Consider the following 15112-nt stretch of genomic DNA (forward strand, 5'->3'; position numbering starts at 1 on the left):
CTACCGGTGTAAGTTCCAATTGGAACAGTATATATCTGTGAGCCGGAGGGGCGAAGTCATTTCAGGAGGAGTGGCAAGTGCCACAGGTTCATATTGCGTCCATGTGTAGTTTTCTGTAGCCACCACAACCCGGCAACTAGTGGAGAAGGTGCGCATTAATGCTAAAGGAGATTATCTGTTGATGCCAGGAACGGTTTCAGTTTGGTGTCCAAATTTTAAGGTCGTGAAGGTGAGGAGCTACATTGAACATTGTTGGTGGTATGTGCTGTTTATTGGATCTTGTGGCTTGTTTCCCCTCCTATTCTTGATATTCTGCTGCTACATAATATTTAAATGCAGGCATGTTGTTGTGGGCTGAATTCAGATGTTTTCTCTGAGCACTGGGAGACACGTTTGGGGATTAGCGGTCTGACAGATGGATTTTGACAACCGTTCTCGTTTGCGCGCAGGACAGGAATAAGCACCCTTTGATCCATTGAACTTGATGCAAACTGGTCTGTCCCCAAGACTCGCACATTGCATTATGTGAAAAAACCTTGATGGACCCAAATACAAGGCCCCCTAGCAGAGGAGCCTAGTTTTGTCTTGTGATCAAGCCCTACACTGAACGTTTTCTGACTGCTATCACTGCGGATATTTTACACCGTTTGTCTATCAGCATGTACACCACCCGCTACACGTACAACAGCATCGGGCGAGGGCCGGGGTATCCGATATCAATGCGGTGAGTTGTTTACTGAACAAACATATCACTAGTCTTTAGATATTGTTAACAATCCCCCTGCCGTGGTACAATGGTTACATTCACTTCTGTTTGGATTGAAACAGATGCCGGGATATTTGGAGATGGAGACATTAGAGCGTCTTGTTACTAAGTAGATAATTCTTCCTTCTTCCAAATCTATGAGAGAATAAGGTTAGTGCCATCTGATCTAGTCATTATTACTTTGATATAAAAAAATCTTAATGTTTTGATGATGATGATGAAACAGCATTTATATAGCTCCATTTATCTGTAGAAACATTCAAAGGCATTTTGATATCTATCAAACAAATTTGAATCTATATGGCATTTTAGATGCAGAACACTCATCATATGTGTGTGTGTGTGTGACAGCAAGAGGGCTTTTTTCAAAATACGAATCACTTGAATAAGAATTTCCATTGTAAGACCTTGATGTACTTGAAGGCAGCTGTCACACTCAAACACTCAAACAATCAAACTCATTTATGTTGAAATATCTATGAATAGTAAAGGACTAATCAACTATAGTTCCTTGGAAAATGAGAATGATGGGACAAAGCTACTGTAGAAGAAGCATGTTTGTTTAAATACCCTAGTATTTTACAAAATGTATTTTAATTACACTGCCAACAGTCACAAGTAAACTGGCATGAGGAAAATATAGTAAGGCCTACCTACATATGTATGTATGTCAATATATATCAAGGTCGTACAATAGAAATTCTTATTCAAGTGATTTTTTGTATTGCTCGATCTAAGTGCTGCATTTGATACTATCGATCATGGGATATTAGTGAATATATTACATTCATCTTTTGGCATGAGTGAGTCTGTCCTTGCATGGATTGAGTCTTATCTTTTTAACAGACAGCAAAAGATTGTGATAGAGGATGTAATATCAAAGAATTTTGATGTTCCATACGGGGTGCCTCAGGGGTCACGCCTTGGGCCCCTTCTTTTTACACTTTATACAAGTAATCTGATCAATGGTATTCAATGTTGTTTCCCAAATATTTCTTGTCATTGTTATGCTGATGATACACAGTTGTATATTTCCTTCAGTCCTGATAGTGAACAACACATTGATAGTATTTCAAACTTAGAATCCTGTATATGTTATGTCCGTTCTTGGATGTCCAAACATAAGTTAATGCTTAATGATGGAAAGACTGAGTTTCTTGTTGTTGGGACACCAAGACAAGTAGCAAAGCTGGATATTAGTAAGATATCAGTTGGAGATTTGGAAGTTAAACCATTGAGCTCTGTGAAAAACCTGGGTGTATGGCTTGATTCTCGTTTAAACATGGAGAAGCATATATTATATCAACCACATGCAAGTCTGCTTTTTATATGTTGCATAACTTGCGTCACATTCGTAGATATTTGAGCCAGGAAGACGCTGAAACTCTTGTTCACGCATTCATTAGCAATAGGCTTGATTATTGTAATGGGCTATTGTTTGGTTTACCAGATTCACAGATAACCAAGCTTCAGCGTGTGCAGAATGCATGTGCGAGACTTGTGTCCAGTTCGTCAAAATTTTCACATATTACACCTGTTTTGAAGAAGTTACATTGGTTGCCAGTAAGACAGAGAATTGTATTTAAAATTTTGATACTCGTTTATAAAGTATTGCATGGTCAAGCACCTGGTGATTTATCAGAATTGATATCAATGAAATCACACTCATATTCTCATAATTTACGAGGTACACAGGATAAGTTGCTTCTAAAGCAATCTCACTTAAAAACGAAAGAAAACTTTAGGGGACTGTGCCTTCAGCTGTGCTGCTCCAAAACTTTGGAATAAATTACCTGAGAAACTGAGGAAGGCATCATCACTTGTTGTCTTCAAATCTTTATTGAAGACTTATCTTTTTTCAGAAGCCTTTGATTAATTTGTTATTCATTTTCGTGTGTCTAATCAGTGACAGGAGCTCTGTTACATCACAGTGCAGTAGAGTATCTGCGCTATACAAATTTGTCTAATTATTATTATTATTATACCAGAATATGTATCACTCAATTCAGTTCTGTGTTAAACACTGCTGGAATAAACCTCCATAGAACAACAGCAAAAGCTGATGACATTTACTTCCAATGAACACTGACATGCATCTAAACCAGTCCTTTACATGGCTGTCAGAAAATGCTTGTGCTTGCATGTAACAAAAGATTGCATCCCCCTGGCAGGCACGACATGTACATATTAATTAAGCCTCGGCTGATACTTCCCGGGGAGACGCTTGATGACATAATTTACTTCACCCCCACGTGGCGGTAACTCAAGGTCAAATTCACTGGGGTGAGTGCAACCCGACATTCAATATTCAAGCCGGGGAGGCCACGGCTGCACTTGTCTAGAGTGTGTTACATAATGACGTAGACAGGCTAAACTTTCGGGTATCCGTGGGCCGCGGCGTCACATTGGATGTAACATGAGGTTGTAACGAAGGAGGTTGTGAGTGTCGGGTGGGGTCCGAGTTGGGTTGAGGCGAGCGCATCTGTTCGGATTCAGGAGAATTCAGATGAGTTTATGTGTACACTATAGTGAGGGAGGGGTATCAATGGGGCTGTACATATCAATTGGCAAGAGATGCTGAGGAATTTTTGACCCATTTTGATATAGACATGCTGTACAGCATACCAAGTTGATGGTGTGTTTACACATTGTCAGTTTAGAGCCAATGGTGCACCAGCACCTTAATTGCCACTTGTGTGGAGTTAATACCTTTTTGCTCTCAACTGGCATTGTATAAAGCTACATAATGTGAAGGAATATTATTCCTCAAAATAGCCAGTTTGTCAATCTGTAAAGGGATAGGCCTACATATTGAATTTCACGATTAAGTATACATTGTTTTTTTACCAACTTTGTGTACTTATGTGTCATAATTCAGACTTCAGTTTTATTGTCATATTTTGTCTGCCGAGAATTTTGTCACTATTATAATATGATTTTTGAGGCTTGATGTGATTTATTCTTTTGTGAAGATTAAGATGATCTCAAATATCAATAAGCTGTATATAATAGTATTATACTGTCAGGAATCAATGATCTAAACATATCAAGCAAATTACATTTGAACATATTTTTCATTTCATCATTGGCACAATTTTTGAGAACATGATTAAACATGTTTTCCCATTTCATTTGATCACAGTTATGAGGTCGAAACATTGCTTCTTTTCCTGTCTGGCAAACAAACTGCAAATATCCAACCCAAGGACTTCCTATTAGGACTGCCATTCTGTGTAATTTATAAAAACATTCTATATGCACAGTATACATACACTACCCCCCCCCCCCCCCCCATTCTCTCTCTCTCTCTCTGTCTCTGTAATGCCTCTTGCTACTCTGGAAGAAAATGTCATAGTTTTTATTGTCCTAGTGTCTGTAAGTGGTTCTTTGGGAAGATGTTCATAAACATTGAGGAGGGTGGATGTTCCTGTATCTCAGTGGAAGGAAGCACCTTTATGTAAACCCTGGCTTTTTTTTTCTCCATGCAGAAATGTACAGCTAACAGTTGTTGCTTCGGGATGAGGAAAAAGTCGATATTCTAGGGCAATTTGAAGCGCCATTAGGCCATAAAAAGGGGGACATCATCAGCCAAAATGGTCAGTGCTTATCCAGTGACCTTCACATCTGGAAAGAAACGGAAGACACAATAATGTTTTGCGTGTAATTGCCCACCTTAACTTGAATTGGGCTCGTTTGGGTCTCTGCAGTGGAGGCTGTGAGGAACAAGAGGAGCTTAATCACAGTAACTTGCAGAATCTGACTAATTTTTCATACGCCATTAACAAGGTCATGACATTTTCAAAACAAATTTTCATGATGACAATGCTTCAGAATTTTATTTCTTCTCTTTGAATTAATGTGTAGGTAATAACAATGATGGGACTGCCTGAAAGATCAGTGCTGGATTATATGAGCCTCCTTTAGTTTTGGTTAAACATGCTGCAGTGTATAATTGCATGAAATATACTCAGTATTACAAACGAATGGCAAGAAGCGGTGACCCAGTTGACTTTTATATCAGGTGAAAAGTGTATCATTGGAATCCATGGTAGGTTTAGATGAGAAAGTTTATACAGATAAGATGGACTGCATATATTTCTAGAGATTTCAAGTCATTCAATATAGTTTGTTTGATGTGATTTGATTTGATTTGATTTGATTTATTTCCGCATTCAATCAAGTACAAATTGAATACAAATTCCTAGACTAAAAGACAAGGAAAAACAAGTGCAGTGATTTAAAATGATAACATAACATCAAATGATAACATAACATCAGATTTCCATGCAGATCAAGATGTTAAAATTTTTCTCTCTGTATATAAGAAAAAAAAAATCAGTTGATAATGCAATGAAGCCTATCTTCACTTATCTACAATATCTGAGTTATCATGTAAAGTTCCCTTGATAATATCTTGACAGTGTTATACTCCTAAGGATAAGTTCAAGTAATGCATGAATGATGGAAAAAGAAGAGAAAAATCGTAAAATTTTTATGATCAATTTGGCAACACCATCTTATTGACTACTTTAAGATTACTGCTGGCAAGCTGTGAGTACATTGTAAAATAGTAGCGGGCTTTTGGGATGGCAATGGTAATGATAAAATGATAACAGTTACAATAACAATGATTGAATTGATTAGAATGATAATAACAATAATAATGATATTAATCTCAAGAATAAATATTTGAATATGAGCATTTTTTTTTCTTGAAAATGTTGTCTAATTTCCAGAGCGACACTTCAGCTTTAAAATGTTTCTCTTAGTTCAGATAAGGGTCTTTCCTGACCATGGCTCCTTGAGAGCATGTTGAGCAAGACAACATCAGCCTGTCTTCCCTCAACTCCCGTGACCACGGATGTATTCGCACCTGTCCCCGAGGATGCTGATTTGAATCTGACAGCAAACGAGCCCGATTCCACCCTCTCCCCATTACCCTGGGACGCCCCGCGGATCACGTCCTCCAATGTTCGGTCACCGGCCATTTTGCCCCCGCGAGTTGACGGGGATTGAGTGCAGCAGATGTTTCTGGGTGTCTGCTCTATCGCGGACGTGTCACGTGGCCGTGTTTTCTCTTGTTTTTTTTTTTCTTTTCAGTGCCCCCGATGAGATGGGTTCTTTTCATTGATGTGCGAAGAGACGTGTGGCGAAAATCATTTGTTGAGTTCGTGAGTGCGCAACCTGATCAGGGAATGTCGTGATGAAAACCCGGGAAGGGGGGGGGGGCTGAGGGGAGGGACGGGAAGGGGTTGATGGCGTGAATGAATTGCTGATGATTTCATTGTTGAGAGAGACATGGTCTCAAATAGCAGCGTTAATATCCACCAGACGCTGGGGTGCTAACTAAAAATAGGGCGACCCATTAGAGATGAGGAGAGTGCTGTATGTGTCCCCTCCTCAGTCGCACAAAATCGATGAGAGTGGGTTTCTCCTCAAACAGGCATGGAATATGCTCATATATATTCCCCTTTGCTAACTGTCACTCTCTCTTTTACAATTTAACATGCTGTTTCTTTTAAGAAAAAGAAATTCCCCTGGCTCTTCAAATAAAGATTGTACATATGTATACAGTATGTATGTATGTCTTATTATATATGTGGTTATATAAAAGGTGAGCAACTTATTCATAATTTGCAGACTGTTTTGTTTCAAGAACATGTTAATATAATTATGAAATTAAAAACTATTCTAGAAAAAATCTCCCCTGCATAAAATGGAAGTAGAGAGGTGTATCAAAATCTGTACAGATGATGGATGTAGGGAAGATGACATCATTTGCATTTTTTTTTTTTAAAGGGGGAACTGTGGCTAATTGCTGGTTTATGTCACTTATATTTTGTGGGAAAGATGGGCGTAAATGTTGAATATTGAAATTTGAAGGAAGAAAATTGACTGCAGTACTGAACATAAGGAGAAACTATAAATTCTTTCAAAGGACTGATTCCATCTATAGATGAATAAATCACCGAGAAAAAAATAGTGAATATCAAGCAAATTTTGATTGAAAAGAAATCATGGATCTTTAACTTTTATCAGTATCTTTTCCTTGTGAGAGTCAAGCCCCACTTCTAGAAATTTCAATTCGCTAATTTGTCTTCTATAATCATGTCACTTGAAAAATAAGACTAATCTATCCAGATGTTATAATTGCACTGGCGGCAGATGAAATGCTGTGATGGTTTTACCAGGATGAATCTATCAGAAAGAGACATTTTTATAATTTCTTAATGAGCATCAGAAGACAGAAAGTTCTAAGTTCACACACACAAAAATTGCCGATTTGATGGGGAGAGAGAAACATGATCTTTAACTTTCTACGTTGCCAATTTAAGATTCAGTTTTAAATTCAGAGATCAAAGAGGTTTTTAAAAGATTCTGCTACTAAAGCAAGCAATCATATCTGAACAGTGCTCAAATGAGAGCAATAATTTATTCTGCTGTACATTATGAGACAATGACACACACACACACAAAAAAGGAGACAAGGGTGCAGTACTAAACCATGGAAATATGGCTTCTTGGGCGCGATTAGTTAATTTGCAAAGTTGTCTACTAGTCCTGTCTGCTCATAAATTGGACACTTCAGCTGCTTCCCTTCATGGACTTATTTCCAACCTTCCCATAACTCTAGCTATACATTCTGTTAAGGAAAGCATTTAACCACTTTTTTTTTTCATTGCTAAAATTCAAGTTTTGTATGATTTCAGAATACATGCTTTTTATGTTATTTAAGTGCTGTTCATGCATAATATCACTTTAAATATGGATATCAAGTATTTTGATCATACCTGTACATCACTGATATCACAATTTCACAGGTCTATTGTTGCTTTGGCAAATCAAGAGGAAATAACTATGAACTTGATAATTGAATTAATAACAGACATATATATATTGTACTGTCATTCATTTGCTTTTATGCATATATCCTTTCACACTGGAGAGATCAAATTGCATTTATGTAAAGGAAGTAAATACCTCTGCCAAATGCATTATATGGAAAACCAACTGACATCTGCACAGAGTAAGCAGTGTGAGGGCAGAGAAAGGCCTGGGTTTGGAGAGAAGACAATAGTGCTTTCATTATGAGGTGTCACAGTGGCGTCTGTACCTCTAAGACTACAGCAGATGCCTCATCCAGACCCACCTTATTGTCTTTAGAATCTTGTCTCTCCGAGATTGCGGTCTGGCGGCATTTGCCTGCACTCTGCTCTCCGCAAAAAACAGATTTCATGCTACGGGAGTTGAAAAAAAAAAAAAAAAAAAAAACCCTCGCTTGGACGGTTGCACAATGTACAAGGAGGATACGTGTTTATGCTCTATGCGTGAGTGCGCGGTGCATTGACGCAAGATAATCCGTGAATAGGATTTTAAGGAGGACTGGCTTCGCTCTCTTTTCCTCTCTCTCCACCTCTTCCTCCATCTCCCCACCCCCTTCTCTTTCTACCTTTCTTTTTATTGTTTTTTTTTTCTCCCTCTCCTGTCCTCTGTCTCGCTTTCATTTGTACTGTGCTTTTTTTTTCTCATGCTAGAATTTGAAGCATTGTTGTTCCCACCATTTTCTTTCTCACAAGCTGTATCTATTGTGTTTTGAAATCTGTGACAACAAAATTTGGCTTTTCCAGCTGTGGAAGTATGCTGTGGATTTATTTGATTTCACTCTATGAGAATTTACAGATATCATATGAGGATAAAGAAGGAGCTGTTGAAGAAGAAAGTGCAAAACCCATGTTCTAATTTTGTCTTAACTTTAGGGTAAGTTCTCTTGAGTTGTGTGCAGTACATATTATTGATATGCTGTTGTATTGTCAAGGGTGTGTGTGAAAGCTGTACTTTCCTCTGCTGTGTTGGGTGCGCACAATTGAATTACAGAGCTTGAATTGGATGCAGAGGGTGAGCATGAATTTCTTCAATCAGAGCTTATTAAGCCGAGTTGGAATGGATTCGACTTCGCTAAATCCAAATTAGCTGCGACGACTTTGCCATCTGGCTTCCTGCAGCGTGAGGTTATGAATGTTATCATTACACGGAGATTGATTGTCATTTCATATCTCCGATTGCACTTCTGTTTCTGAATTTCATCTAATTGGTGATGAATATGCATGGTATCTGCCAGAAGTGCTTTTCTGAAAGTTGTCATCAGTAGTGACACAGGTGTATGTGTATTAAAAACAAAATGAGAAACTTGATGGAAAATTTCACTGTTGGCACCCCTCTTTCAGGAGAGCATCAACGTAAAGGGGGAAAAGAAACTGGGTAGTTCTGCACAAGTGAAAACTTTTGCATGCTTAGTTTCTTGCACTCCTCAAATATCAGTAAAAATCTCTCTTTTTGTATGATTTGTGGAAAAGATTATTTTTGCCCATGATTTCATACTCCCTCAAGTATTCCCATGATGTTACTTTATAGCTAGGTCAGCAGGGTTGAAAAAAAAAAAAAAAACCCAGAAAATTTCCATACTGTGAAATAGTTTTAGCACGTAATATCTCATATTTTGCAAAAGCAGTTCAAGATGAAATGCACAAGTCTAATTTTCAATTTTGAACCATTGAGTCTTTGGATAATTTCTCTGCTCAAAATCATAAAAAGATACAAAAATCAGTCAATTTGAGAAGGAAACAATAAATTCATTATTCTAGACTGTTAGAATATAGTTATGGATTTGGCAATTTGGAAGTTTCATATAATTCTGCATCAACAACAAATGCACCCAATAATGATATATGACAACCGTAGGGTCAAATAAAAGACATTTTTATTCTGCTTTATGAAACAATAACAATGAAATGCAAAAGTTTTGCTAGAAACAAAACAAAAATACACAGCATCAAAGTGCATTAATGTTGTTTCTCGGTCTGGATGTAGGTAATAGTGTTGCAGTGTGTGACATATAGCTAAATTCAAAAGGCAAGTATATCTGACAAGCGTTTTTCTGTCACAGCAAGTGTAAAAATGTTACAAGGGGTGAAATACACTCCTTGAAAAGTCGTCTGAAGCTCCTGTCTGGAAGAGTGCATTGATAATCTGATGGCACACTCATTATACCCCGAGCGTGAAGGCCATAGATTGAGAGTGAACTATGTAGTTTTATTTTAGCACAATAATATGACTGAATGCCACCTTTTGTATCACTTGGCAGGTGAAAGGTTGCGGTAAAAATGGGTCAAAACAAAATGCTTTCAACTCTCCGTAAAGAATTCAAACCATTGTTGAATGCTAAGTAAGACAGTTTGTGTTTTGACCACTTGCTATAGCAGTTCTTCAGCATGTTTGCATGAGTAGATGGAAGCATAATAATACAACTTGCATCGACATCGGTTCTGATTAGACTCTTGCTTGCCCTGTTTGCGTAATGCACATTTCTGCATGAAGAGCAGTTGAGGAGCATGTTGCAAGTTCATCCAAGGGGGTGGATTCATCACATCTGATGCTGTGTACATGCTGGATGCATTTTCATTCTGCCGTTGCGACTGTAGGTATTACTTGAGCGTTCAGCTCCTTTAGCAGACATGCTAGATCAAATGCTTTCAGTGCTGTCTACCTATGGAAAATTGGACTTGTCATGTTGCAGTTTACTCTAGTATGAGAATGGTTAGGCTGCACTTGTATTGAATTTCCAAATAAATGGGTCAACTAGTTTTGTCAGTTGGACGTCACAGGTGCTCATGCCGTTCTGTGAGGATAAAGGTCTTAATGCAGATAGATTTTAGCATATTGTCTTGCCCGCATGCAGAACAGTTCCCCATCCCCTGCGCTTATTATCCCAGCGCGGTATGAGTATTGCGTAGGGATAAAGTGAAGTCTCCCTCATTTGGGAAGGGCCCGCATCTTTTCGCAGCGATGATTCTCGAGACATGGTGCTCAATTTGTGTTCATTTCGTTGACTACTTCAGGTTGTTTTCCTTTCCAGAAGAGCAGTGAAGACTTATGACTCCAAAACCTCTTCCATACACGCCAGGGACGATATGAATCTCTCTAGCGGGCTTTGAACCCCTGACCTTCCAGTTTAAAGGTGGCATCTGCCCTTGCAGACCATGTCTTGATTGGTATTCCTTTGCCCACCCTGTCAAATATCAAGTGGATTGAGGTGTATCGCATATCCAGACAAACTGTCTCTGCCGCTGGGGGATTTTGAAGCATTTATAGACCGATGCCAAGTGTTGTTGATTGCATCTTGACCTTATCAAATCAAAACTCTCAGACTTCGTTCATTTAGGGAATTAAACTCCTTGCATCAGCTCCCATGATGCTGTTGGGCATTATTCCATCCAAGATGAGATCATACAGAGCAACCAGTGCTTGTGGTTTAAAGCTTGACTTACTTTAGTTTTGATATACGACAGAGAATAATATTATAGCACTTAAAGGGATCTTATAGTTTAGGTTGGGACCTAATTTCAGGTTTCTAAAATATTATGGTGAGATAATGAGAAACCTTTTATGAAATATGAAAGAGCATGTAATTCTATGAGGAATTCAATGTTTATTTCATGAAAATTGGTTTTGAAATGGCTGAGATATCCACACACAAAAAAAACCCCGATTCTAATAAGGTGTAGGACCCACACTTTATTATGATCGTTTTGTTTTACTTTGTTTTAGGATGTTTCAGTCATTCCAAACCAGATTTTCATCAAATAAACTTTGAATTCCTCTTAAAATGGTATGCTCTGTGCTATATCATAAGTGTTTTCTTGGTATCTCACAAAAAGTTAAAAGCCCAATTCTCATCTCCACCAATAATGTACCATCCCATTTGCATGCCTTAAATGAAGAGTTGTATAAATACAGTGGTATGTTGAAGAGAATATCATTTTAGAAACTCCCATAAAGTATTGAAAGTGGAAGGTAACATTTAGTACATTTTTTTGACCGTTAGATTTTGAATTGAATTTTTTTCGGGGCTCACCGTAAATTCCAGTACATTACTAGGCTACCTTTGCAGACCCATGCACTGCATGTGTGTCCATCATGTATATTTTGTGAAGAAAGTTCATCAAAACTTACAAACATTTCTATATACATTCTTGCCACACACTCTATATGTTATTACATCAGCTCTTATACTTTTAGATTTGTGTTTATAGATAAAAAAATACAGAACACTGCAACAAAAAGGCTTAACTGTTGACTTCCAAATTTCTCAGCAGTGGCCTAAACAAGTCCCCTGAGGTTTATATTCAATGTTTTGCTGCATTTTGGGAGGTCTGTAAAAGGTATCCCCTACCTTTAAGCTCTGGTAGAAAGAGAATTTGGTGTGGACTGGTCACAATCTTGTTTGTGTACCTTGAAATATTAAAAAAAAAAACCTCTTGTTTATGAAGAGCTTAGTGATATGAGATGTTATTGTATGTCAAGCATAGATCAAATTATATTTTCAAGTTTCAAGTTTCAAGTTTATTTATTAATTTGTCTTTCTTCCAACAATAGGCAATATAACAATAACATAACAATAACATTGACACTTTCTTTCAAGAATATATAGGAACAACAACAACTAATACTAAATTTTTTTCTTATGACATCGTAGATAACATTTTTTATGTTTCTTTGATGTGAACATCAAGGTACAGAGAGAATCTTTGCATTTTTTTTCATTTCCCATAATTTATTGGGGTTTTTAAAGCTGAGAAAAAAAGAATGTGATCTAATAGCTATCACAAAGATAAAAACAACAAAAATGAAGCATGATGGACAACAGCATATCCAAATGTCATTTATGAAGTGTATAATTTGGTTAAAGGGACTGTACAGTACTGGTTGAGGTGAGGATTCAGCTTGTAACATTTTGCGAGATATTTAGAAACCACTCTATGAAATGTGAAAGAGCATACAGTTCTAAGGGAATCAAAAGTTCATTTGATGAAAATCGGTTTTGAAATGACTGAGATATCTAAAAACAAGGTAAAACAAAGAGATCCTAATAAAAGTTGTGGCTTGTCGCATTTTATTGGGATCGCTTTTTTGGATATCAGCCATTTCAAGGCCAATTTTCATCAAATACTTCTTGAAATTACATGCTCTTCCATATTTCATAAGAAGTTTCTATTTATCGCACCAAAAATGTTATAAACCTGAATCCTCACCTCAACCAGTACTGTGCAGTCCCTTTAAGGGATGTAGGTTGTGATTTTTTTTTTTTTAAAACTCCTGTCATCATAATCGGATATGAGTACATTCGTTGCTGCAGTCACCTTGTTAGGTTTCATGGCAAAGTTATTGTTGTCGTTGTGGCATGGGGGGGGGGGGTGTATTGGAGGATTTTGAAAGAGCATGTTACGTGTCCTCTCCCCGAACCTATCCCATGGCCCATGAATGGCAAGGCGTTAATTCAAAGGCCAAACAGCGCTTTTCCGTGACAAAAGTTGATATTGATTGTTTAGCTCCGCCATCAGTGAGAACCAGGGCCACTTTGATGAATTATTGATTCGCATTTATCGATGTGGCCGGCTTCCAAGGAGCGGCGGGGGAGTCGGATAATTTGTCAAGGGCCTCATTTGCTGTCATTTCAAGAGTCGAGAGCAAAGAAAGAGGATGTGTGAAACAGTTAATTCCTGAATCATCTCCACTGTGATTTGCTCATTTTTTTTCCCTCAGCGGAGTTACTCGAGGGTCCTCGTGTAGGATGGATAGGATACCACTTCGCTACACGTAAGTTTTTAACGACACCATAGGGGGGCAGAATCACTCGAAGTTCATGGTTTGTTGTGATGCTTACATGCCGATGGATGTGAGCGGTTACAAGAATATGACGGGAACGACGTGTTATCTGAAGAATGTGCGATTGATTGCCCTCCTCCTGTTGTCCATCTTCACATTCCTTTTGAGTCTGTGGGGAGGGTTGCCGATTGTGTTTGTACGTGTCACATGTCCTGACATATCACTGACTTCTCTCTTATTTTATTTCATTTTTTTTTTTTTTGGGGGGGGGGGGGTGTTGTGACCGAGTAAGGAAAAGTCTCTACATTCATAGGATATAGCTTTGATATTAGTTTCCAAATTAACAAAATAATAATAATAAGGCTCTCTCTCTCTCAATGGATTCTGCAGTCAACAAAAATACTAGTGCATGACATTATTTCACGAGTTCAACTCTGACAAAGTTAGAAGAAGTCACTTTTTATGCCTCCGCCACGAAGTGGTGCCGGAGGCATTATGTTTTCGGGTTGTCCGTCCGTCCGTACGTACGTCTGTACGTACGTCTGTACGTATGTCTGTACGTACGTCCGTACGTACGTCCGTCCGCTTTCGTTTACGCGATAAGTTGAGTAATATTGACTGGAATGTTACCAAACTTGGTCCAAGTATAAAGTATGATGGGGCAATTATTTGATAAGTTTTAGGGTGAAATTGGCCAAAGGTCAAAGGTCAAAGATCAAGGTCAAATCATGAAATTGTATCCATTTTCGCGATTACTCAAGACTGGATCGAGCAAATTTCACCAAACTTTGTCTGAGGATGATGTATGATAGGACAATTACTTGATTGGTATTTTAGTGAAATCGGACAGAGGTCAAAGGTCAAAGATCAAGGTCAAATCCTAAAATTTGTCTGTTTACGTGATAATTCAAAACTGGATGAAGCAGCTTTCACCAAACTTGGTCCAAGGATGATGTATGATGGGACAATTAGTTTAGAAGATTTTAGTGACTTTGGAAAGAGGTCAAAGGTCAAGGTCAAATGCTAAGAATGTTGCTATTTCCCCCATATCTATGCAATGCCCAAAGGTACTTTCTTGAAACTTGGTTTAGACATGAAGTACTGCGTAAAGATTCTCCAGAGAGAGTTTCATGTCATAAGGTCAAAGGCCAAAAGGTCAAAGGTTAGGTGAAAATGTTGCAATATCACTTTTCTCGCAAATGGTTCAATTGTATCTTTATGGAACTTGGTACATATGCATGAACTGACTGGCAGGGATTACCTAGGGAATTAAGGGGTCATGGGTCAATAGTCAGGGGTCAAAGGTCAAGGTCAACTCCTCAAAATTTTACTATTTCCCTCATATACTAGTATATGCAATGCTTGCATTATTAGTTTTAAAACTTAATATATACATGCATTACCTATACCTAATGGAGATTCTCCAGGAAATTTCCAGCCAGAAGGTCAAAGGTTAAGGGTCAAAGGCCAGGTTTCAATGCCCCCCCCCAAAAAAAAAAAAAAAAAAATCTATTTTGTACTGTAATTACACTCTTTCTTCATACCTTGGAAATTACTCAATGCATAAACTTATAAAAGGGTCCGTCAGAATTCAAGTAAAACTTCTCAATTCCCCAAGTACAGTATGTGTACCTGCACTCTTAGACAATTATAGCAAACCCAGTTCAAGGAAAATGAGCATTC

At 38.0% G+C, this 15112-nt stretch overlaps 1 protein-coding gene across 1 annotated transcript in view; it reads left to right on the forward strand.

Moving 5' to 3' along the window:
• Positions 1–550: 550 nt before the first annotated feature.
• LOC140244709 (LHFPL tetraspan subfamily member 6 protein-like) overlaps positions 551–15112 on the forward strand; it is a 47380-nt gene continuing 32818 nt past the window's right edge. Inside the window, exon 1 of the mRNA XM_072324325.1 lies at positions 551–724. Coding sequence (XP_072180426.1) covers positions 660–724 — 65 coding nt within the window. The 5' untranslated portion in view covers positions 551–659. The remainder of the gene's footprint in view (positions 725–15112) is intronic.

The sequence above is a fragment of the Diadema setosum genome, chromosome 21 (assembly GCF_964275005.1).
Source record: "Diadema setosum chromosome 21, eeDiaSeto1, whole genome shotgun sequence".
NCBI lineage: Eukaryota > Metazoa > Echinodermata > Echinoidea > Diadematoida > Diadematidae > Diadema > Diadema setosum.